We start from the raw sequence: 27,336 nt of genomic DNA, 5'->3' as shown, positions 1-27,336 counted from the left end.
GTGACGTTTCACTCAGAGGTCAAGGAATAGACGATAGGGTTAGAATTTAGGAGCTGATTTTTAAACTATCCGACTGCAGCCCCAGTCTCAAAAAACAAACACCCTATCTGTTTGGCTGTAATGCCACCAGTGATGCTTTAGAGGGGGCCAACCACTATGAATACGACGATTTTGCAGGAAACAGCAGAGGAAGAAATCACACACATCAACAAAACCCTGCAGCTCAGTACGCTATCAAGGCAACATTTTAGGAAAGCTGTCGTAACGTAGAGTTACGTTTTACTCTGACACCTCGTTCAATGCACTTAGAATAAAACATGTCGTGTGCAGAAGATACAGGGGAGCACGCGCTTGCAGATGGGGGGAAGGAGCTGCCTTTGTGTGGGTCAGAGGAGCAGGGCTTTAAACCAGGACCAGGGGTCGGTCAACCCCCCTCCGCCAGGTTCCTGCAGGTGGAGCTGGAGCTGAACGCCCACCTCCGCCGGCTGTCCTTCAGTGAGCCCGTCCGGCACATCTACAACCCACTGGAGTACGCCTGGGACACGCACCGCTGCTACGTGCAGAGGTACTGTCGGCCCGGACAGAGGATCCTGTTTCTAGGGATGAATCCGGGACCTTTCGGCATGGCACAGACCGGGGTGAGCACCGCGTTTAGATTTCTGTCAGTTAGCTTTTTTTACTTGGCGTACATGTTTAACTGGTAGAGACAGTTGGTCTCAGAGTCTCTGCTCAGTCATGCATCATTCATGCGCGATGATCTGAATGCGGAAGTTAACCTAAACAACAACAATCCCTATTTTTCACTGCAAGAACATGTTCGTTTTTCCTTTGTTCTTTGTATTTGATCATAAAAGCAAATAACAGTTATATTATCTTAAAGGTGGGGTAGGTCATTTTGGAGAAACCAGCTCGAGTGCGCTAGAATCGATAGAATTTGAAAATACACAGCCGGAAGAAATCTGCTACTTCCTTACTGAGCCCCTCCTCCAACACACACGAACGCGCACATGACCAATGAGGGCGCGAGATAAGTTTGCGCACAGATTGAAGGCTGACAGGCAGGTAGGCCATCCAGTTATTTTAGCCGGCCAGCTAAAATGATTGGTCGTGCTTTTTACAGTACTCGGCCTACGGCTTCCGCAGGTGACATTTTTTAATGGATTTTTTGTCAAAGCACTTAAGATATTCATTGCTATCGGGATGTTAAGAGCATTCCATGGAATATAACAAAGTGTTTCTCAAGCCAGTTTCTCAAACGTACCTACCCCACCTTTAATATTCATTCAATAAAATCACAGCTGAAATTACAACAAGACAATGCAAACAGCTTGTAGAATCCCCCTAACCCAGTGGTTCCCAAACTTTTTCAGTCGGGACCCCCTTGGGTATTGGAAATATTTTCGGGACCCCCCAACACGGTTCCCATCTATATTGGTAGGATTAATTGTATATTGTTGTAAAAACATTACATTTTCTCTGCTAATAATAAGAAGATACAAAGATCCAACTACAATTGTATATTTTATTATGGATTACACATGAACAAAAGTGCTTGTAATAGATACTGTGAATTCATTTGGCCTAATTAAAACTGGTTGGCCTTCTTCCCTGAGTAGTAGATTTTTTAATTCAAATTTCTTTAAGGAAAATATATTAATTAACTACTATTTCTACTGCAGGTTGAAAACGATCACATCACTTTACCATTCCTATTCCACACTAGTTTATCAATTACTTGTGTGTGCTTGCTTTCCCTTGCAGATCTTCTCAAACCGGGGCTGTTGTTTTGAGACTGCATGCCCCTCTCAGTTCAGTCTCAATGTTCAGCTTTGATCTGTATTTCGTTTTGATGGCAGCAACAGCAGAAAAAGCCTATCTCACACAAGTAATGTTGCAAAAGGCAGCATTATGCCCACAGCTCTCTGACCAATGTTTGCAGTGTTTGTTTACAATTGAATAATAACAATACATTTGATGTATATAGGTGCACTTTAAAAACAACGTCATCTCAAGGTGCTTCACAAAGCTAAAAAAAGAAAATAATAAAATAAAAAAATCTTCCCGCGACCCCCCTGCAGTACCCCCGCGACCCACCAGGGGTAGCGCCCCACAATTTGAAAACCACTGCCCTTTAAGAAATCTAGACCGCAAAAAAAATTAAACAAGCGAGTGCCTCTTTTTCGAGTGCCTGTTTTTCCTTGGTCAGGGTCCTTGAACACAACACGGGCCTAACGTGTCATCACCATAGACTATATATATAAATGGACGTAGGGTCCGTGACGTCACCCATAGGATTCTGCAGAGTTGCCGAGAAGCCCTTAGTAGGCGGAGTCGGCCACTAACGGCTCAACAGTGACGTCAGAGTTCAACTCCCGCCTGCTCCAAAGAAGGGCAAAGAGGCGGGACCTCCTGCTACCGAGTTGGAAGTTCCAGAGCTAGCTGAAGCTACCAAGCTAAGCTAACATGCTCCCCATCTGCACACTGCCGTCGCATTTTATGTTTCTAAGGTAAGCGGACAAACTATTCAGCAAAACTATAAATAATAATCTAAGTTATTGAGTTTTTAGCATAATACTTCAGAATCTTAAAATCCCTTAACGTTTGTATGCAATTGTGCTAAATTCAACACTGGAATCAAGCAAATATTAATATGTTTGCATGATATTAGTTATTTATATTTTGATATCACTTAATTATACATTTAAGTCAAGCTAAGGTACATGTGATGGTAGCTAGTTAGTGTTCTTACATGTGAGGCCTCCTCCAAACAGCATAATAACCAGACTGTATCATTAAAACTAAGTACCAGTTCTAGATCCTTGACTTTAGACAAACAAATCAAAAGACAATATGTATTTTTAAAGACCAATCTTTATTTGAAGGTGCCTCTTAACCTGAGATATTAGTTATACAGTAATAGTATTGACAATCTAAAAAAACTGAGCAACTCAACAGTCAACTTTATATTTCTTATTGTCCAAAGCATTTATTATTTTCCTTTTCCCCCTCTCATATCCAGTGTGGACGGATTGAGACAGCGTGGTGTCCAGAGGGCTGCAGAGACTTCAGGGAGAAACCTCCGTGTGATGGACGTCCTGTCTGTTGGTTTGGAGAGGACTGAGGGTCTTTCCTCTACGAGGAGGACCAGGCCTGATGGAGGAGCCCATGCTGGGCATAGCTGATACCAACTGCACAGGCCTAGTCTGTCACTTTATTTGACTAAATGTGTTTATTTATATATTTAATAGGTTTATACCTTCTGTCCATATGTGCTTTTTATTTAAAACATTTGATTAACTTTTGGTTTACATTTCAATAAATTGTATTTGCACTCCTTTTGTCCATTATTCTTACTGAAAATGTTAGATTACACATTCACATCTGACTGAAGATTGGCCCCATTTATTTGTGACGTTGCAAACTCTGCGGTACAAGGCACAGGTGATGTGAAGCTCATAAAGTGAGGCAAATAGAAATAATCAGCGGATGGAGTGTAGATGTGGAAATAGGTGCATTCGATCAGCTGACTGTTTTTACAATAAAAGTAGTTTCTTAGTGAATGTCCTGTACTGGTCTTAAAATCTCATAACATCAGCTTTTAATGTTCCTCTTGGATGTTCTTCTTGACCCTCAGAGAAGGAGAAAATGTCGTGTCTTTCAGGCATGTCCTTTCCTAACAAAAATGATAGGAAACATAAAACATATTATTGCAGAACAAGTGTGTTATTTATGAAAGCAGAGTGTTTGTGTGTTTAGGGGCTGTAGATATAATTATTTTGTAATTGTAATGTTTTTTTTTTTTATTTCAACAGTGAGCGACAAAGACAATCAGATTATGAACAAACAGTATGAAATTCATCAACATTGAAATATATGTTATTATCAAAATAATATTTAACTGTTATCAAAACGTAGTGCAACTGTAGAAGCTTGCTCTGTTGTCTCACTGAAAGAATAACTTTTACCACGTTTTCTCAGACAATATTGAGAGATAAATAGTAGCAGTTCTCACTGTGTTATATATCTTTGCCTTCAATACATTAAATTAGAAAGCTGACAAAGTCATATTGCTAAATATCTAAATGTAACTTTTTGCATGGAAAAACCCCTCAACTTAACTGATGTGTAGGTGATCTAGTATTTAGTATTGTTTAATGGAATGTATATCAGTGTATTCAAGTCAATACTTTATTTATTTAAACCAATATCTTTCTTTATTCTTTGTACAGTATGAAAAATAGAGTCTTTGTACCTGTGCTGAAGTTCACTGCTGTGAGGAGTCCAGTTCTGTCTCTCACTCTCTGGTCCAGCCTGTCTGCATCACCTGGACACTTTAAACAAACAGATATATGTGTAAAGTACCATGTGTACAAACAACGCATTCTCTTCTGTTGAACATGTTGGATTGTGTATTGTCTGAGTCAGGGTCCTTTTTGTTTTACTGTAACTTTGGAAGTTGTGTTACCAATGCTTACTGTTTATTTGATACCCATTTGGTAATGCAATTAATAAAAACAACAAGGTTTGGGTTCGTTCTTCAGATGACTGTGACGTTAACGTGTAAGCTCGATAATGAACTCCAGCTCAATCAACCATATTGTAATATCTAAGTAATCATCTAGAAATATGACATTATTATTTGTAATATACACACATCTTATTGTGAGGTTGATTTCACATACACTACTTCGACATTAGCTTGTCTACATACTTGAGCATAGCCAATTTAAATTAACCTTAGCGATGCATACAGTTCCTCCTACATAATAACATATCTCTCTAAGTTACAAGGATGACCTTATTTGATCAACCTCAAACAGAAGCCGTTTGTTCTACAGTATTATCCCACTTAACGTCTATTTCGTTATAACCTTTATATATATAGTCTATGATTTTAAATTGGAGGCTACTATTAGCATCGTTAGCACCGATGTAGCTACCACTCGCTTACACGCTAACCCAAGCCTTAACATTCATTACGTCGTAGCTGATTAAAATCATTAACACATAAATAAAGTACTTGCATTTCACTTACCGCAAAACCGCATTCATGCACCGTCTGTTTTAACCGCAGAGCGAGTCACAATAGTCCGATATATAAGCATGAAGAACAAACAACCACGGCCGGCTTCAAGTTGTGTTCCCTGGATGAGCTGAGCAGGCAGAGTCCCAGTAGCTTCACGGAGCAGCTAGCAGAGAGACGAGAAGCTAGCAGCAGCAGTCACTTGACAGAGCTGTCACTCAATGTGACCACGCCCTAATTTATGCAAAAACGTTAAGACCTAATATAAATAAAAGGATCGCGCTAGAAAACAATTCACTCACAGATCCATAATCATGATGGTGGAATCTAACTATATGCATAATAATATTTATTGCAGCCAGGGGTAGAAACATGTTTTTTTCTGCTGTAAAGTTGGGCATTTTAACATGGGGTCTATGGAAATTGCTCCTTTCTGCAGCCATCGCCTATCGGCCAATATATGAACTGCAGTGTGTGGCACTTCCGTATTGGCGTCCCGGCTCTTCCCCAGAGTTTGCCGCTTGGTCATCACGTGGTATATGTCTCGTCTGACAGGGGTGCAGTTCTGACGGAGAGCACCAGAACGTCGCTCCGGCACTTCCAAAAATTGCCGTATCCATGCCACAGTTTTTGCGTGTCTGTGTCTTTAGTTGAAAGCCCAGTGGCGATCTGTTCATCTGTCATACTGATCATACAGTCAATAACTTTGTTGTCATTAGCATCTGGTTAGCTAGCTATGCTAACGAATATAAGAAGCTTTTTCTACAACCAGTGAGGTAAAGGCACATCTTTATATGATCATTATAGTTATAAAAAAACAAGAGAATAAAGTAAACAGGTATAAAATACAATATGACAGTAAAAAAAAGTTGTTATTAGTAAACAAGAATACAGTTTGAAAGGAGAGTGATTTGTAACATTTCCATAAAGAAAAATAAATCTGTTTACAGTTCTGTTTCATATGGATGTTGAGAGATGTAGGGTTACCACCACAGTACCCCCCCCTTAAGGGACGCCTCCAGGCGGTCTACCAGGTTTACCAGGTCTTCCAGGGTTATCCCGGTGGAAGTCCCGTATCAGAGATGCGCCCACGATGTCCCGCCGGGGAACCCAACACCTCTCCTCTAGACCATAGCCCTCCCAATCCACCAGATATTGGAATCCCCTTCCACGGCGACGAACGTCCAACAATCGCCTGACGGTGTACGTTGGATGATTATTGATGATGCGGGGGGGTGGGGGAACACTCACTGGAGGAGACAAAGGACTGCTGGCAACAGGTTTAAACAGAGATACATGAAATGTTGGATGAACCTTCATGTGTGAGGGAAGTTTGAGTTTGACTGCAGATGGATTAATAATGGAGTCGATGATGAAGGGGCCGACATACCGTGGGGTAAGTTTCTTTGACTCTGTCTTGAGTGGGAGATCTTTGGACGAAAGCCAAACACTCTGACCTGGTAAGTAGTTGGGGGCCTGAGTCCTGTGGCGGTCTGCGATGAGGCGGTTGCGGGCAGCGGAGCGGAGCAGGGCTGCTCGGGTGTCCCTCCACACCTTACGACAGCGACGAAGGTGGGTCTGAACGGAGGGAACAGCAACTTCCTCTTCCTGGGCTGGAAACAGAGGTGGTTGGAAACTAGGGGTGCAACAACTAATCGACTTAATCGATTAAAATCGATTAGCAAATTAGTTGGCAACTAATTCAGTCGTCGATTCGTTGGTGACGTCATCACATGTGTTCTACACCCCGTTAAGCTCCAACGTTATCCTGTACTTTTTTATCGGTACAGGAGACATTTAAAACATGTCATATGTATTATTGCTACAAAAACATTATATTGCAGTCTTAGTGTCGCCAACTTCGTTTCTAATATGCAATATGACTACAAAATGCGTCTATAATGTATTTTCGATCTTCCCAATTCAGACGAGAGATCTCTCCCCCGCCTGCTTGCGAGGGGGCGGGGCAGTTTACACACACATGCAGCTGCTACATGCATGCAACACACACATACGGAGGAGATGGCGGAGAGAGCGCGCTCCGAGGTGTGGTTAAACTTTAGCCGCCTCGATGTGGACAATGCTCGTTACCAAAAGTGCAATAACAGTTTATCATGTAAGGGCGGTGACACGAGCAATTTGTCTAAACATTTAGCGAAAGTGCTCCAGATCCAGACGGAGGAATGCACCGGGTTCGACTGTCTTTCTAGCAGCTCTGTAGCCCCGTCCACGAGTAACGTTTCCACGTCAGGTGTTATGTATGCTAGCAGCAACACACCGAGTTAACTCAGTTATAAAAACATAGGTTAATGATTAGAGGTAACGGAGTTATTTATTTTGTTAAAGTTTCAACTATTCTGTTTCCAGTTCTGTCTTCAGATTATTTAATATGATTTGTTAAAACATTGTTGTTTCTTTTGATGTGAAATATTATGCATTTAATTAAAATAAAAAGCGATGTTAGTTTTGTTCACAATTTGTTTAGTTAGTTTACCTTATTTCTTGTCAAAAGAACCGTTAATACTATTGTTAAAAGGACCGGATCGATAAGCAGTATCGATATAAGTAGTAGTACAGTTAAAACCTTAACGATCCGAATAATCGATTAATCGTTTCATTAATCGATAGATTAATCGATTATCAAATTAGTCGTTTGTTGCAGCCCTATTGGAAACCCATGGCACAATGAAAAGGTGAAATACCTGTGGCTGCACTTGGCAGGGAGTTGTGGGCATACTCGATCCATGGCAGATGTGGGACCCATGACGAAGGGTTCTTGAAAGCCACACAACGAAGGGCCGACCCCAGATCCTGGTTGGCCCGTTCTGTTTGCCCGTTCGTCTGAGGATGATAGCCAGATGATAGGCTCACCGATGCTCCCAGAGCCTGACAGAAGGCCTTCCAAACGTGGGAAATGAACTGGGGGCCCCGGTCAGAGACGATGTCGGTGGGGATCCCATGAAGTCGAACTACATGGTTGACCAGAAGATCTGCAGTCTCTCGGTCAGTGGGAAGTTTGGAAAGAGCCACAAAGTGTACCATCTTTGAGAATCTGTCCACAATAGTTAGGATGATGGTATTTCCTTGTGAAAGTGGAAGTCCAGTAACAAAATCCAATGCCACATGCGACCAAGGGCGACTAGGTACTGGCAGTGGGCGAAGCAGGCCAGCGGGAGGCTGGTGGGAGGACTTGGCGCGGGCACACACTGTACAGGCAGCAACAAAGGCCCTGGTGTCTTGAGCCATGGAAGGCCACCAGAAGCGTTGTTTGAGAACGAACAGTGTGCGATGGATACCAGGATGACATGAGAAACGAGAGGTGTGTGCCCACTGCAGGACCTTGGAGCGAACAGGGGTAGGCACAAAAATACAATTAGCTGGGCAGTTACCTGGGCTAGGCTGCCTTCGCTGAGCCTCCCTGACCAATGACTCAATCTCCAAGGTAACAGCCCCCACCACGCAGGAGGCAGGCAGGATAGTGTCTGGACTGGCAGCTGGTCCATCGGAAGCGAACTGGCGAGAGAGGGCGTCAGGCTTGAGGTTCCGTGACCCTGGACGGTAGGTGAGGGTGAATGAGAAGCGGCCGAAATACAGGGCCCATCGAGCCTAACGGGAGTTAAGGCGCTTGGCAGATTGGATGTACGCCAGGTTCTTGTGGTCCGTCCATACAATAAAAGGGAGTTCAGCTCCCTCCAGCCAGTGCCTCCACTCCTCTAGGGCAAGTTTGACAGCCAGCAGCTCTCTGTTACCCACGTCATAGTTCTTCTCAGCTGGGGTGAGGCGGCGAGAGAAAAATGCACAAGGATGCAATTTTTGGTCTCGTTCCGAGCGCTGGGAAAGAACTGCTCCTACCCCGGTGTTGGAGGCATCGACCTCCACAACGAACTGGCGAGAGGAATCAGGGTGGATGAGCACAGGGGCAGTGGTGAAGAGTCTCTTTAGCTCTGAAAAGGCTGCATCGCACTCTGGGGTCCAGGAAAAGCCAGTTGTGGGGGAAGTGAGTCTGGTTAAAGGACCCGCCACTCTGCTGTAGTCCCTGATGAAGCGCCGATAGAAATTGGCGAAACCAAGAAACTGTTGAAGCAGTTTAACTGAGGTTGGTTTGGGCCACCCCACCACCGCTTGGATCTTCTCAGGGTCGGACCTAAGCTTTCCTTCCTCAACGATGTAGCCCAGGAATGAGACTGTGTTGACATGGAATTCGCATTTCTCCGCCTTTACAAAGAGTCTGTTCTCCCGGAGTCTCTGCAGCACCTGCCTGACATGGATAATGTGCTCCTCCTTGTTACGAGAGAATATGAGGATGTCATCCAGCTAGACAAAGACTGACCGGTTGAGGAGGTCACGGAGCACATCGTTCACCATTGACTGAAAGACTGCAGGGGCATTCGTCAGTCCAAAAGGCATCACCAGATACTCGAAGTGACCGAGTGGTGTGTTAAAGGCCGTCTTCCACTCGTCCCCTTCTCGGATTCTGACGAGGTGGTAGGCATTGCGGAGGTCCAGTTTGGAAAAAATGGTGGCTTCCTGGAGGGGTTCAAAGGCGGAGTTAATGAGGGGTAGTGGGTATTTGTTTTTTACAGTAATGGCATTGAGACCCCTGTAATCAATGCAGGGCCGCAGTGAGCGGTCCTTCTTGGAGACGAAGAAAAACCCAGCACCGACCGGGGAGGAGGATGGCCAAATGACACCAGCAGCCAGGGAGTCATGGATGTAATTTTCCATGGATTTTCTCTCAGGGCGAGATAGGTTGAACAGACGTGAGGAAGGCAGAGGGGCCCCGGGAAGGAGGTCAATGGGACAGTCGTAGGGTCGCTGTTTACTGAACACCTCTCCTAGGTTATGATATTCAGTGGGAACAGATGACAGGTCAGGCGGCTCGATCTTGAGTGGTGGAGAGGCGGCCTCTGCTGGCGGTAGGGCAGACTGCAGGCATGAGGATAAGCAAAAAGAACTCCAACTAATGATCTTGCCAGTTACCCAATCAATCTGGGGGTTGTGAGTTCTTAACCAGGGATGGCCCAACACTATGGGGGCCTGAGGTGAGGAAATTAGGTGAAACTGAATAAACTCACGATGGTTTCCAGACAGAATGAGGTTTACTGGCTTGGTGCGGTGAGTGACTTGGGCCAGGAATTTTCCATTTAGAGCATTAGCACTAAGAGGTGAATCTAACACTTTGCAGGAAATTCCTGCCTGAGCTGCAATGTCAATGTCCAAAAAATTCTCATCCGCCCCCGAGTCCACTAAGGCGAGCAGGGGTAGGGACTGTTCGTTGCAGCAAAGCATGGCTTCTAGCTGCGTTCTGGGTCGGGGGTTGAGAGAGGAGGAAGGGCTCGCCAGAATCCCCACAGCTACTGACGAGCCTGACCTTTTGGCAGACTAGGACAGGAGGAAACGAGATGACTGGTTTGGCTGCAATAAACACATTCCCCAGCATGGATCCTTCTAGCACGCTCAGATGGTGAGAGGCGGGCCCTTCCCACTTGCATGGGCTCATCTCCATGGGATGAGGCTGAGTAAGGAGTCGGGAAAGATCGGGGAATAGGGGTAGTGGCGGTTCCAATTTGGGGATCAAGTGAGAAGTCGCTGGGATTGGAGTGACGGCTAGTCCTATCCCTACGTCTCTCTTTGAGGCGATTATCAATCTTAATGGCTGTGGCTATTAAATTATCCAAGCTACCTGGATCATCCCTAGCCGCTAGCTCGTCTTTAATTGCTTCGTTCAGCCCCTGAAGAAAAGCATCCTGTAGTGACTCGTTATTCCAGCGTGAGTCGGAAGCCACTGTTCTAAACTCCACTGAAAATTCGGCTACACTACGGGAGCCCTGCCGGAGAGAAAGAAGGCGCCTAGCAGCATCCCTCCCCCGTACCGGGTGATCAAAAACTTTTTTCATTTCGGAAATGAAAGTATCATATGACCAGCAAATGTGTGGCTGGCTCTCCCTAACAGCTGTAGCCCAATCTAAAGCCCTCCCCCTCAACAGGCTCATTACATATATACCCTAGCCCCATCTGTGTGATAAGTACTAGGCTGCTGCTCAAAAACTAACGTACACTGGAACAAAAAGGCTCTACAATTACCCAAATCTCCAGCGTATCGTTCAGGTGTGGGAATGACAGCCTCTCGTAGCTGATGGAGGAGTGCGGCAGGAGGGGGGGGAGGGGCTGTCGGCTGTGCAGCGTGCTGCGGAGGAAAAGCCTGTGAAGTGAGCAGTTCTACCTGCGTGCCGATTCTTTGCACATTAACGGAGAGGTTCCGGAGAGTCTCCAATGCCTCACGGAGAACTGTATCATGATGCCCCACGAGAGCGCCTTGACTGGCCAGGGCTTGGCAGAGTTCGTCCGTAGTTTTGGCCTGGTAGCCGGTGTCCGCTGGGTCCATACTGGCCAGATCGTTCTGTTACGGTTATCTGAGAGAACCCAAACGCAGGACACGGCAGTGTGTTACAAAGGTTTTATTTGGAGGAGATAATCCGGCTGGAGAGTATCCACTGGAGCGTAATCCACTGAAGAGTATCCTCCAAAATTTTAATCCACTGGAACGTAATCCACTGAAGCGTAATCCTGGAGCACAAGAAGAACAGGTAAGAATATATTCAGGTGTAGCGAAAATAGTCACTATACTCTAAGAAGGCTGAGAAGGCTAAGAGTTTTACCACTGGGGTTTAACAACGATCTGGCGCTGACAGGTTGTGGAGTCTCCGCTGATATACCATCCGTAATGGCTGATGGGAATCAGGTGTGTCGCAGAGGAGAGTGCTCAACTGTTTGCAGCTGGTGGAGATTTGAGCCGGGAGCCAGGAGTGACAGGCACCACGCCCACACAGACAGGGAAAGGGAAAACACACACACAAGGAAGGTGGCTGGAGAATGCAACCACCACAATGTTGCTCTCAAATGCGGCTTTCACACCAGCGCTTTTCCCTTTCTAGCTCCGAGCGGGAGCTTTTCTGGTTCAGCTCCGGTTTCCCTTTTCTGCTCCCGCTCTGTTCACACCGCCCAGAGCTGCCGCTGCTGCATCATGACGTCACCGTTTACGTGCCTGCTTCATAAAATCCAAACCGCGCGGAAATCCCTCACATCGACAACAACAACAATGGCCGATTGTATTGAAGCGCTGTTCGCTTTGGTTATCCTCTTACGGAACGAAATGGAAGGCATCGGACGACTTTACAAGGGACGGCTTTACAAGGGACGACTTTACTTGGAACTTTACAAACATCACATGCGAAATGCAAGACTTCTTTGTGGTCTTCAGCATCTACTTCAACGACGAATGCCCCTGCCCCCGCCTCAACGTAAGAGGGACGTAAGCGACACCGCCTCTTAGCTCCGAAGCTCTTGCCTCTAGACCGACAATATTTTGGAGCTGGAAGTGAACCGGATTCCGGAGCTAAGAGGCGGCGCCTCTGCGGTGTGAACAGGAAAAACCGGTACTTTTCACACTCCAGCTCCGAACCGGAGCTGAAAACGCGTTGGTGTGAAAGGGGCAAAAGTGCACCAGATTGATGCTTTTAACTTCAACATTTAAAAAAAATCTTCCCGGGGGAGCATACCCCCTGGACCCCCCTAGAGGAGGTTAGGTACCCCCCCACTTCAATCATGTCCACATGGATAGGAAAGTAAATACATTTGCACACATCTTGTGTCCATATCTTTCTGTTGTAGTGTTCATGCCACAACCGTGCACGTGCATGCATACGCGAGTCATGGTAAAATATCTGGATTAAGAGGTTGCTTTTTCTTTGCACAGCATGAAAGAAAGGTGAAATGAATGGGCTGTGCTTTTTAATCAGAGGTCAATCATTTGTACGGCCCTCGGAGGATGTTGAAAAAATTGAAATGGCCCTTGAGAGGAAAAAGGTTCCCCACCCCTGATCTAGATCCTCTGTCTCGAGCCAGTGAACTATGGAGCCTTCTAGAGTACCCTGGAACCGAGGGAAACTCTAAAGAATATGCCCATTGGCTACAAATCGATATATGATTGGTGGATCAAACTGTCAGTCCAAATGTACGCTCTCATTCAGTGCAACGGCCAGGGCATTCTATCAAAGATATAGAGAGGTGAAGTCCCCCCCTTTCCGGTGGACCTCCATGGGACCTTATTTCGGAAGAATTATGTATTTAAGTCAATGGCGAGAGAAAGATTATCTTTCGATCCCGTTTGAATTGTGCCACGAATTACACATATGTTTGTCAATTTAAAAGATAATTTAAATGTGTCGTAAAACTATGAAGTAACGCTCAATGAACTACATCTCTGGTCTCGCACACGTCACCAACACCAAGATGGCCGTCACTTTGGCACATTTCACCTCTTTCTTTCAGAATAAGGTGAAAAGTATTAAGAGGTGAAAATCACTGCAAGTCTGGGCATGTTGAGAGCTGTACATACACAAAAAAGGGGAGTTAGTCGGTTCCGTAAGAGCCAGCATGCAGGACCGGCTTTACAAGGTTTCGGTGAGTAACACGAGTGTAACGTTAATGAAATCACTTACACGACTCTGGGATTTGTAGTCTTTCTAGTTGCGTATTTTTCATAGTCTTATATTTCAACAGTTTTAAGACAAACTGTGACTTTTTTGACATGGAATTGATTTTTTAAGATTGACAAACATCATATGTGTAATTCTTGGCACAATTCAAACGGGATCGAAAGATAATCTTTCTCTCCCCATTGACTTCAATACATAATTTTTTCAAAATAAGGTCCCATGTTTTAAGGCCTAACGGCCCCTACACACGGCGGCGTGCGTTGCCGCTTGGCGGTGGGCGTGTCTTGAGCTTGGGGAGTCAACGCGAGCAACACGACCAACAACCAACCACATGAATGTCCCGCCCCGGACATACAAAGCAAAGCATTCATGCTACATCCATGCTGGCTAAATATACTGTCTATGCTTGCTAGCTGTCCATTCAAACGAAATACACTGGATATAAACTCCCCAAACAAGCGAAAACCTACCAGTTTCCCCCACTGTCTTTGCCACCTCCCCCCATGCCTGGCTCCTCCGGTTTGTATCCCTGTATGTTCCCTACCGCCACGATAATTTTCTCCTCCATTTGTTGACATATGGGAAATAACTGCGGTCTGGCTCTCCCAACATACACGCGGTTTGATTGGCTAGTGCTTGTACTGTCAGATTTTCATACGAGGGATTTGATCGGCTGACGCCTCCGTCGAGGCGGCAAAAGTAAAACATTGCTCTACTTTTGCAGCGAGCACCTCGAGAGAAGCTACGCTTTGCTCCCACAATGCAGTTCGGCGAATCGTGACGTCACCCCATTCAAAGTGAATGGGCAGAAGCGTTGAAGCGGCAACGCACGCCGCCGTGTGTAGGGGCCGTAAATGGTGATACATCAGGAGCTTTCAATACAAATTTGACTTTTAGTCATATTTTGTGGATTTTTGCTTTTGTGAATGCCAGCAGGTTCAATTATGTTCAATATAAAACAGAACCATCAATGGTCAAAACAGTATAATGAATTATTATCTCTTAGTATAAATGTTTTTTGTTCTTCTAGCACACTGCTAGAAGAACAGTTGCAAGAAAAACAACTGAGTTATTTTTTTGGGTGGAATGAATACCTATAGTGATGATTCAATGTAATACAATGATTTTTATAGTCTGGTAGCTGAAAAAGGTCAAATGGCACTGATGGAACCAAATGTGCCCAAATGTGCCCAAAGCTTATTCCGCCTGGACTTTATTTTCATAAACCTCTCTAAAAAGTTCAAATGTCACTTGTTTTTCCTCAATCTTGATACAGGGTACTTATTATATGTTATACTTTGGATTCCTAAAGCTTTTAGGCTACTAACCCATCATTCAAGGTTGGTCTTCACTATAAGTAATGGGTTTTCTTTAGGCGGAGACAGGAATTTACATTTTTTTGCTATGTTCCATCTGAATTTACTCTGACACAGAAAAATCTATATTGATTCTGACACTTCTACATCCAACTCACAGAAGTAACCTTGCTTTGATAATAACAATTATTCATATAAACCTTTTAGAAGTGAAGTTATAGTCATTTGTTCGGGGAATGTCATTTTCGAGCCTGAAACCTGAAAAACAGGCTCGGGGTTTAACAGGTTAAGATGCACATAGCTCCAACAATCCATCACACACACACACACACACACACACACACACACACACACACACACACACACACACACACACACACACACACACACACACACACACACACACACACACACACACACACACACACACACACACACACACACACACACACACACACACACACACACACACACACACACACACACACACACACACACACACACACACACACACACACGTTCTCACTCTCATCCCGTCACATATTGACGGACGGTCAGGGCCCCTCCCCGTCGCTATATTACGTACAGGGTACCCCTTTCCCGTCATTTTCTACGGGCAGGGCGTCCCATAGACCTTCATTGCGGACACAGCGGACCCCTTGCCCGTCAGGCTTCTACGGGCAGGGCGTCCCATGGACCTTCATAATGCCTATTTTAAGGTTCATTTGGCCATTAAAATGCGTTTTGATCTCATTTTATGCGAGTAATGAGTTTTTATTTCTGATTATTTGTGCAGTACATGTACATGATGTTTAGTTTGCTAGTTATGACGAAGATTACTTCATGAATGTGTACACATTCATGGTTGCTAAGGTGGTTGCTATGGACGCTGCAACAGCTCCCAGACCACGTGATCAACAACAATGGCTGTCCTTCGTGTTATTCTCGGTGAAAATGCCTATTTTAAGGTTCATTTGGCCATTAAAATGCGTTTTGATGTCATTGTATGCGAGTAATGAGTTTTTATTTCTGATTATTTGTGCAGTACATGTACATGATGTTTAGTTTGCTAGTTATGACGAAGATTACCTTACGTCTGTGAGGAAAATACACGGGGCTCAGAGCCTCGTATTTTTTAAATCTTTTTTTCCTTCTAATTTATTATTCTTTTCAAAATAACACACTGTTATTTACTCACCAATAACACACAATAATCCTTGCTTTTTTTTATTGGTTTAATTCCATAATCTCGGTCTTTTTTGGTGTCCGTCAGGAACTGAATTTCAAAATAAAAATAACCGGAAACAGACGTAGGCCTATAAGGGACATTTCGAGCATCATTGCGATTGTCAAAATGTTTGAGTTAGGATGGCCGAAGACACTACACTACCCAGAATCCCCAGCTATCGTTTAGGACTACAGTCCCCGTGATTACTCTTCAAGGTCTGGGATTGGATGTTGGAGTGGCAGTGCGCCAAGGTTACAGCGTCAAACAGCTGTTTGAAATGGAACGAAACCACGCCAGACTATCCAAAACTGGAATCGAACGCCCCCCCAGAACTACACACTACACTATTGTGTTTCGCAAAATGTTCTATGGGACGTCTCTACTGAACGTTTTCGTTTTTCCCACAATTAGAAGTTGCCAGTATTAAACACATTGGTGTTATCAAATGTAAAACATATAATTAATAAATGGGTGAAAATCGCTGTCCATAATGCGCAGCATCAATATATAGCATTAATATACCCACATGACCGCTCATTGATACTTTGTAATTCTACTCCACTACAATTCAGAGGGTAACCTGGTATTTTTACTCCACTACACTTATTTGAGTTACTTTGCAGATTCTGATTAATGATGTGAAATATAAACAACCCTTAAATCAGACTTTAGTTACACCTGAGTGACATTCAGGTAAGGTGATTGTCAAGTGCCAACAATCAGGAGAGATATTTGATAGTTGGTGCTTGAGAAGACTAAACACGTATCTGCAATTGACATTAATGGAAACGAGTAATAAAGTATATTAATTACTCGTTATTCTCTACTAATAGTTAATTAAAGACTATATATTATGGCTATTTTGCACATCTTTCAAGATTTCAAGATTTTAAAGGTGTATTGACATATCATACACAACTTACGGTGTAGTTATGAAATGAATGAAAAACTTGGGTCACAGGTCCCTCAACAGTGCATTACAAGACATCTATCAATATGTGTGTACCTCCACCATTAAACTGCCATATTCTGCACATTTCTTATTCTATCTACATACATAAGAGTATAATCCATATGTATAATATCAGTTAAAATAAGTGCTTCAACATAGTTAACATTGCAGGAAAGCAATATATTAGACGTTAAGTACTTTGTATTTATCTGTAGATAGATACCCCCAACGTTTTTTTCTTATTTAAAAGAAGACCGTAATCTGTTATTTAATGTTTAAATAAAGGTTAATTCGTTTTTCTGTTTTGCACCTCCTCCTATTAATATCTTTGTACATCCTGCACTAAACTGTTTTATTGAAGAGATCACTTATAGTATCTTCTTGATTTTTTATATTCTATATTTCTATCACAGACCTTCTACTTTCCCCCTATGAAAGTATATGTACTCTTAATATTTTTTTAATCAAATATAACACATAAAAACAATAATTCAATAACGTGCTTTAACCACTAGGCACACAAGGTACACACAGACACTTGTATGTACAACATCTGAAGATGTGTAGTTTTATTCATGCTTTCACATAATTTTACAGCATATTGCTATACTATTTCAGACTCAGTATTTACATTCTTACATTCAAAATTCAATCCAATTCAAATCAGTAATATCTTTAAAAACTACAAGTCCTATTATATCAGCTGTGCACCGTTATGGTGTAAATATAACCTATCTATGAATTATATCAAATGTAAAAGTCAGCCGAATTAGTGTTGATACTGCAAGGAGACGTATTGTGTGAAGAGAAATTGAGAAGTTTTTTAATTGTTGATATATTTATGATCCACGTCAAGTATTCAGTTTCGGCGGCATTTCTTCAGTTTTTCCAAAGGTCTTCTCATCAGGGCGCTCTAAATAAAGAACTACGGCATATCTGTAATATGTAATGCAGCCGAACCGTGTATTACAATGCCGTTATGTGATGACTTTCAAATAGAAAAGCAAGAACACTCGGAATTAAGTATTATTTTAGTCTTTTCAAATGTTTTCCGGATTTCATCTAATATAAACACCAAACCCCAGCATGCATTGCGGCTAAAACATCCAATCAGCGTAGCTGAGAATCTTGGGTAATCGCTCGAAATGCCCACGTCAGTTTCCGGTTATTTTTATTGTTAAATTCAGTTCCTGACGAACGCCAAAAGAGACCGAGATTATGGAATTAAACCAATAAATAAAAGCAAGGATAATTGTGTTGTTGTGTGTTATTTTGAAAAGAATAATAAATTAGAAGGAAAAAAAGATTTAAAAAATACGAGGCTCTGAGCCCCGTGTATTTTCCTCACAGACGTAAGGTAATCTTCGTCATAACTAGCAAACTAAACATCATGTACATGTACTGCACAAATAATCAGAAATAAAAACTCATTACTCGCATACAATGACATCAAAACGCATTTTAATGGCCAAATGAACCTTAAAATAGGCATTTTCACCGAGAATAACACGAAGGACAGCCATTGTTGTTGATCACGTGGTCTGGGAGCTGTTGCAGCGTCCATAGCAACCACCTTAGCAACCATGAATGTGTACACATTCATGAAGTAATCTTCGTCATAACTAGCAAACTAAACATCATGTACATGTACTGCACAAATAATCAGAAATAAAAACTCATTACTCGCATAAAATGAGATCAAAACGCATTTTAATGGCCAAATGAACCTTAAAATAGGCATTATGAAGGTCCATGGGACGCCCTGCCCGTAGAAGCCTGACGGGCAAGGGGTCCGCTGTGTCCGCAATGAAGGTCTATGGGACGCCCTGCCCGTAGAAAATGACGGGAAAGGGGTACCCTGTACGTAATATAGCGACGGGGAGGGGCCCTGACCGTCCGTCAATATGTGACGGGATGAGAGTGAGAACGTGCACACACACACACACACACACACACACACACACACACACACACACACACACACACACACACACACACACACACACACACACACACACACACACACACACACACACACACACACACACACACACACACACACACACACACACACACACACACACACACACACACACACCATTTGTATTGTATTATTGTATGAGAGAGGTTCCAGGTTGAATTGAGGCGAATATTTGTAATGTTCAGAAGTTGTTGTGTTTAATATTCATGAGAATATTCGTCATTGTTCAAATGATAATAAACATTTGCATAAAGCATATTTGTCCACTCATATGTTGATAAGAGTATTAAAAACATGAAAAATATTCCTCTAAGGTACATTTAGAACAGATACAAAATGTGCGATTAATCGCGATTAACTATGGACAATCATGCGATTAATCGCGATTAAAATATTTAATCGCGATTAATCGCATGATTGTCCATAGTTAATCGCGGTGAAGAAAGGCTCTTTGAAATCAGTGATGCGGAGTGCGATGACATCATTGGTGACATCATGCAGAATGTAGTGACATCATCGGTGACATCACAGAGCCTCTCCTGAAAGTTTGCAAATAGAACTCAAATAGTGAACTCCACCAAGCAAAAGACTACCAAGTGCTTGCCCTGTGTAAAAAAGCTGATCGGCAGCTTTGATACCTTGCGGAGCATGATCACGTTGTGACGTCACTCCGAAGTGATGACGTCACCGATGAATACTTGAAATTATTATGGATTAATTACTAGGGCTGTCAGTCGATTAAAATATTTAATCGCGATTAAATATTTTAATCGACTGACAGCCCTAGTAATTAATCCATAATAATTTCAAGTATTCATCGGTGACGTCATCAAAAAATACACATGCGTTAATCGCGTTAAAATAATTAGTGGCGTCAATTTTTTTTATTAACGCGTTAACTTGACAGCCCTATTAATTACTAATCCCTTTTGTACTTCTGATAACAATTATTTATGTGTAATGCTTTAAATATACAAATATGTGCTAAATATAATAGTTCTAAATTTGAACACCAGTGTGTGACTGAATTGTATTATTTATAATGTATATAATAATATACAATATGTCCACCAGAGTGCGCTATTATATTTCTAGCTTTTGTCCACTAGGGGCGCTACATTTAATTTGCAGATGTAATACCTAAAATGTCCACTAGGCACTGGGGGCGCTATATTTTAAGAATTGATGCAATATATTTTATAGAGTGGCGAAGTCCCTCCCCTTCCAGTGGACCTCCATGGGACCTTATTTCGAAAAAAATATGTATTGAAGTCAATGGAGAGATTATCTTTCAATCCCATTTGAATTGTGCCACGAATTACACATATGATGTTTGTCAATTTAAAAAATAATTTTGCAAGTCAAACATAAAAAGAATTGTTGTAAAACTCTGAAGTAACACATTTGTTTGTGTGAAACGCTCAATTAACTACATATCTGGTCTCGCAGAACAACACACGTCACCAAGATGGCCGTCACTACTGTCTTGTCAACCAAACGATTGACTACCCCACTATCACCACAATGAAACACGTTCAGAAGAATGTCATGCAAAGCTGCCTGCCTGCCTTCCATTGATTCTCTCTGAACTGCCTGGTCTTTTTAATGTTTAATGTCAACCATTTGTGCAGATAGCATGAAGTAGAAAAGATCGGCGATCGCAGATGCTAGCATTAGCATTTCTCCCCCGGGCTTAAATTGTGTATTATAGAATGATCACACCGGTGACAGTACTCTTCAAAGGGTTCACGAAATATGACTACTACTCTTACTGTTTAACATTTTGGGTTACTTAATGTTACTTCATATTAAGGCTAATAAAATCACATTTTAGGTATTACATCTGCAAATTAAATATAGTGGACAAAAGTTAGAAATATAATAGCGCACTCTGGTGGACATATTGTAAATTGTGAGATAAAAATCTGAATTATTTTCTCCCTTTGCTATTCTTTGAATACGTTTAGTAAATACAAATAAAATTGAAATAGTGCAAGAATTTCAATTTTATTTGTATTTACTTGTATTTTACTTGACTGACGATGTCATCACATTCTGCATAATGTCATGTGATCACCGGTGAAGAAAGGCTCTTTGAAATCAGTGATGCGGAGTGCGATGACATCATTGGTGACATCATGCAGAATGTAGTGACATCATCGGTGACATCACAGAGCCTCTCCTGAAAGTTTGCAAATAGAACTCAAATAGTGAACTCCACCAAGCAAAAGACTACCAAGTGCTTGCCCTGTGTAAAAAAGCTGATCGGCAGCTTTGATACCTTGCGGAGCATGATCACGTTGTGACGTCACTCCGAAGTGATGACGTCACCGATGAATACTTGAAATTATTATGGATTAATTACTAGGGCTGTCAGTCGATTAAAATATTTAATCGCGATTAAATATTTTAATCGACTGACAGCCCTAGTAATTAATCCATAATAATTTCAAGTATTCATCGGTGACGTCATCAAAAAATACACATGCGTTAATCGCGTTAAAATAATTAGTGGCGTCAATTTTTTTTATTAACGCGTTAACTTGACAGCCCTATTAATTACTAATCCCTTTTGTACTTCTGATAACAATTATTTATGTGTAATGCTTTAAATATACAAATATGTGCTAAATATAATAGTTCTAAATTTGAACACCAGTGTGTGACTGAATTGTATTATTTATAATGTATATAATAATATACAATATGTCCACCAGAGTGCGCTATTATATTTCTAGCTTTTGTCCACTAGGGGCGCTACATTTAATTTGCAGATGTAATACCTAAAATGTCCACTAGGCACTGGGGGCGCTATATTTTAAGAATTGATGCAATATATTTTATAGAGTGGCGAAGTCCCTCCCCTTCCAGTGGACCTCCATGGGACCTTATTTCGAAAAAAATATGTATTGAAGTCAATGGAGAGATTATCTTTCAATCCCATTTGAATTGTGCCACGAATTACACATATGATGTTTGTCAATTTAAAAAATAATTTTGCAAGTCAAACATAAAAAGAATTGTTGTAAAACTCTGAAGTAACACATTTGTTTGTGTGAAACGCTCAATTAACTACATATCTGGTCTCGCAGAACAACACACGTCACCAAGATGGCCGTCACTACTGTCTTGTCAACCAAACGATTGACTACCCCACTATCACCACAATGAAACACGTTCAGAAGAATGTCATGCAAAGCTGCCTGCCTGCCTTCCATTGATTCTCTCTGAACTGCCTGGTCTTTTTAATGTTTAATGTCAACCATTTGTGCAGATAGCATGAAGTAGAAAAGATCGGCGATCGCAGATGCTAGCATTAGCATTTCTCCCCCGGGCTTAAATTGTGTATTATAGAATGATCACACCGGTGACAGTACTCTTCAAAGGGTTCACGAAATATGACTACTACTCTTACTGTTTAACATTTTGGGTTACTTAATGTTACTTCATATTAAGGCTAATAAAATCACATTTTAGGTATTACATCTGCAAATTAAATATAGTGGACAAAAGTTAGAAATATAATAGCGCACTCTGGTGGACATATTGTAAATTGTGAGATAAAAATCTGAATTATTTTCTCCCTTTGCTATTCTTTGAATACGTTTAGTAAATACAAATAAAATTGAAATAGTGCAAGAATTTCAATTTTATTTGTATTTACTTGTATTTTACTTGACTGACGATGTCATCACATTCTGCATAATGTCATGTGATCACCGGTGAAGAAAGGCTCTTTGAAATCAGTGATGCGGAGTGCGATGACATCATTGGTGACATCATGCAGAATGTAGTGACATCATCGGTGACATCACAGAGCCTCTCCTGAAAGTTTGCAAATAGAACTCAAATAGTGAACTCCACCAAGCAAAAGACTACCAAGTGCTTGCCCTGTGTAAAAAAGCTGATCGGCAGCTTTGATACCTTGCGGAGCATGATCACGTTGTGACGTCACTCCGAAGTGATGACGTCACCGATGAATACTTGAAATTATTATGGATTAATTACTAGGGCTGTCAGTCGATTAAAATATTTAATCGCGATTAAATATTTTAATCGACTGACAGCCCTAGTAATTAATCCATAATAATTTCAAGTATTCATCGGTGACGTCATCAAAAAATACACATGCGTTAATCGCGTTAAAATAATTAGTGGCGTCAATTTTTTTTATTAACGCGTTAACTTGACAGCCCTATTAATTACTAATCCCTTTTGTACTTCTGATAACAATTATTTATGTGTAATGCTTTAAATATACAAATATGTGCTAAATATAATAGTTCTAAATTTGAACACCAGTGTGTGACTGAATTGTATTATTTATAATGTATATAATAATATACAATATGTCCACCAGAGTGCGCTATTATATTTCTAGCTTTTGTCCACTAGGGGCGCTACATTTAATTTGCAGATGTAATACCTAAAATGTCCACTAGGCACTGGGGGCGCTATATTTTAAGAATTGATGCAATATATTTTATAGAGTGGCGAAGTCCCTCCCCTTCCAGTGGACCTCCATGGGACCTTATTTCGAAAAAAATATGTATTGAAGTCAATGGAGAGATTATCTTTCAATCCCATTTGAATTGTGCCACGAATTACACATATGATGTTTGTCAATTTAAAAAATAATTTTGCAAGTCAAACATAAAAAGAATTGTTGTAAAACTCTGAAGTAACACATTTGTTTGTGTGAAACGCTCAATTAACTACATATCTGGTCTCGCAGAACAACACACGTCACCAAGATGGCCGTCACTACTGTCTTGTCAACCAAACGATTGACTACCCCACTATCACCACAATGAAACACGTTCAGAAGAATGTCATGCAAAGCTGCCTGCCTGCCTTCCATTGATTCTCTCTGAACTGCCTGGTCTTTTTAATGTTTAATGTCAACCATTTGTGCAGATAGCATGAAGTAGAAAAGATCGGCGATCGCAGATGCTAGCATTAGCATTTCTCCCCCGGGCTTAAATTGTGTATTATAGAATGATCACACCGGTGACAGTACTCTTCAAAGGGTTCACGAAATATGACTACTACTCTTACTGTTTAACATTTTGGGTTACTTAATGTTACTTCATATTAAGGCTAATAAAATCACATTTTAGGTATTACATCTGCAAATTAAATATAGTGGACAAAAGTTAGAAATATAATAGCGCACTCTGGTGGACATATTGTAAATTGTGAGATAAAAATCTGAATTATTTTCTCCCTTTGCTATTCTTTGAATACGTTTAGTAAATACAAATAAAATTGAAATAGTGCAAGAATTTCAATTTTATTTGTATTTACTTGTATTTTACTTGACTGAAGATGTCATCACATTCTGCATAATGTCATGTGATCACCGGTGAAGAAAGGCTCTTTGAAATCAGTGATGCGGAGTGCGATGACATCATTGGTGACATCATGCAGAATGTAGTGACATCATCGGTGACATCACTATCATTATTATGGATTAATTACTAGGGCTGTCAGTCGATTAAAATATTTAATCGACTGACAGCCCTAGTAATTAATCCATAATAATTTCAAGTATTCATCGGTGACGTCATCACTTCGGAGTGACGTCACAACGTGATCATGCTCCGCAAGGTATCAAAGCTGCCGATCAGCTTTTTTACACAGGGCAAGCACTTGGTAGTCTTTTGCTTGGTGGAGTTCACTATTTGAGTTCTATTTGCAAACTTTCAGGAGAGGTTCTGTGATGTCACCGATGATGTCACTACATTCTGCATGATGTCACCAATGATGTCATCGCACTCCGCATCACTGATTTCAAAGAGCCTTTCTTCACCGGTGATCACATGACATTATGCAGAATGTGATGACATCGTCAGTCAAGTAAAATACAAGTAAATACAAATAAAATTGAAATTCTTGCACTATTTCAATTTTATTTGTATTTACTAAACGTATTCAAAGAATAGCAAAGGGAGAAAATAATTTAGATATTTATCTCACAATTCAACCTTTTTTTAAGAATTCGGAATTTCGAGGCTAAAAAAGAGTATGGCTTTTACCGCCACAATTATTGCATTTTCATCGAAAGCTCCTGATGTAGCACCATTTAATGGCCTTATAACAGTACGCAATGCCCCTTTTAAGTGACTCAGACTGCAAATATTGAACAATTATTTGTTTCTGAATTATCGATGTAATCGATCAGATTTTAGTTTAAAGACTTGCTGGGGTCGGCATTTCACTGGAGCTCCGCGGGCGGCAGATCCATCCAAAGACAGGTTTCTTCCACGTGCCTTGTTGTATATTCTGTACACTTCATTTGTTTTACATGCGTGGTTTCCCTTTTTTTGTTTGTATATTGTGCAATGTTATATACATATTATATTATCACGTGGCTGTACATTTTATACTGTAAGTCTTTGCCTTATTTTTTTCTCCTGATGATCACTTCATGGTAATTTTCTTAAGATTAAATCTTGTTTCTTGTTTTCTCTACGCAACCATGCAACTGACAGGTGATCTTTGACACATTACTGGTATTTCGTTTTTGTATCTGTATAAGCTGTATCATGTATTGAAAGGATGATTCTAACAATAAATGATTACATATTTGGTCTCAATAGCACTATTAACATTGTGACATAACCCCCCCCCCCCTTTTCTAAATTCACATTTAGAATTTTGAGATCTAAATAATAATTTATCTGAGAATGCTTAGTTTGAATTCAGAATTCCTAGCGGGAAAAATAAGGGTTCAAATTAAAATCTCAAAACTCTGATTTTAATCTAGAAATTCAGATTTAAAAAAAAATAAACCTAGTTCAAACTATAGTTTCCTATTTTATTTCCAACCAGTTTCTGGTGTGCTGTTTACCTTTAACCAACACAAATCAGTGTCAAGTACTGCAGTAAATGATGTGGTAAAAAAACAAATATCTACTTTTCTGGCCACAGGTCCCCTTTGGTGAGGTGAGCTCAGTTGTGGATTGGCTGCAGATCACAGGGGAGGTGGGTCATCCTCAGGACGAGCATCCAAAGCGGCGGATCACAGGACTTGCCTGCACTCAGAAGGAAGTGAGCGGCGCACGTTTCTGGGGCTTCTTCAGGAAGCTGTGTGGTGAACCAGCACTGTTCTTCCAGCACTGCTTTGTGCACAATCTATGTCCGCTCATGTTCCTCGGGGCCAGTGGGAAGAATCTAACCCCCCCTGAGCTGCCTGCAGGTGAGCGGGAGGCCCTCCTTGCCCTGTGTGATATTGCTCTGTGCCAGGCAGTGGAGGCTCTGGGTGTCTCCATGGTGATCGGGGTTGGGAGGGTGGCAGAGCAGCGAGCGAGGAAAGCCCTGTCAGCAGCAGGGGTTAGGGTCCGAGTCGAGGGCATTATGCACCCGTCACCCAGGAACCCTCGAGCCAATAAGGGCTGGGAGGAAGTAGCCAGAGCCAAGCTGGAAGAACTTGGTGTGTTGTCACTGCTGAACAAGGACAACCTGTGAGCTAACACACCTTCTCTGACACGGGCCTTATCAACAGCAGCGCACTACCTCTGAAAATCGACCAGGATGTGAGAAGTTTGAGTTAGAGACTTTAGTGTGTGTGATGTGATCAATGGGTTAGTGTTCTTCTTATAAGGGCAGGATCACAATTCCCCTTACAGATCAGTCTGTATTTGAGCTGCTCCAAGGAGATCTCGTCATACTATCCCACGTCTGGCATCACAACTGTCAGCGTATGCAAACTTTATTTTTCTGTAAACATTGATTTGTCTGTTTATCTGAAGGTAGCATGCTGAGCACAGCACTATGGTATTAGGCATTTATTGTAAGAAAAAAACAACACTACTGTCTGTACTGTATATGCTTGTAAGTCTATAGTCAAAGTGTAAGCTCAGTGTTTGGTGAGAATGCTGTGTTTAGGAGTTGTTGTCAGGTAATAGCATTAATTGAACTTCTTAGGAATATATTAATACAGGCATTACAAATTGTCCGGACATGTATCCTGTGTATTGGGACACACACTGACCACTAAACATGTCGAAAGAAAAAAATGTATTTCACAATGCGGTGCTTTCCATGCACATATTAGGTATTTGAATTTACCTTAAAAAATGTATTCAATCATTTACCAAGTTGAACATTTATCATTATGCCCTTCATTTTTACCTTATATAAACAAGGTCTTTCATGTCCTATGTTTCCGAAGAAAATTAAGCTGTATAGGTGCAGTCCTCAGGAAGAAAAACATACTCGGAGTAGTAGCCTGTTACAGCAGCTACTCACCGCTGAGTAGTTTATTTTATATTCCCCTATTTAGCGTGCTTTTATATGACTTATTTTACTTATTTTATGTGTGCTTGCCTTTTTA

The 27,336-nt window shown here is 41.5% G+C and overlaps 1 protein-coding gene and 1 long non-coding RNA gene across 2 annotated transcripts; one reads left to right on the top strand and one right to left on the bottom strand.

The window, feature by feature from the left end:
• Positions 1 to 108: 108 nt before the first annotated feature.
• smug1 (single-strand-selective monofunctional uracil-DNA glycosylase 1) lies at positions 109 to 27,330 on the top strand. The gene is made up of 2 exons (XM_034083864.2): positions 109 to 638; positions 25,932 to 27,330. The coding sequence occupies exons 1-2, from the start codon at positions 318 to 320 to the stop codon at positions 26,466 to 26,468; spliced, it is 858 nt and encodes a 285-aa protein (XP_033939755.1). The 5' UTR covers positions 109 to 317; the 3' UTR covers positions 26,469 to 27,330.
• On the bottom strand, positions 3,582 to 4,391 carry LOC139433823 (uncharacterized). Its single transcript, XR_011643227.1, has 2 exons — positions 4,253 to 4,391; positions 3,582 to 3,673 (listed from the first exon to the last, which is right to left on the bottom strand). It is a non-coding gene; the product is annotated as an uncharacterized lncRNA (long non-coding RNA).
• Positions 27,331 to 27,336: the final 6 nt, after the last annotated feature.

Source organism: Pseudochaenichthys georgianus, chromosome 5 (assembly GCF_902827115.2).
Source record: "Pseudochaenichthys georgianus chromosome 5, fPseGeo1.2, whole genome shotgun sequence".
Classification (NCBI taxonomy): Eukaryota; Metazoa; Chordata; class Actinopteri; order Perciformes; family Channichthyidae; genus Pseudochaenichthys; species Pseudochaenichthys georgianus.
The sequence above is the reverse complement of the archived record's forward strand: the minus strand, read 5'-3'. Positions and strand labels throughout refer to the sequence as shown.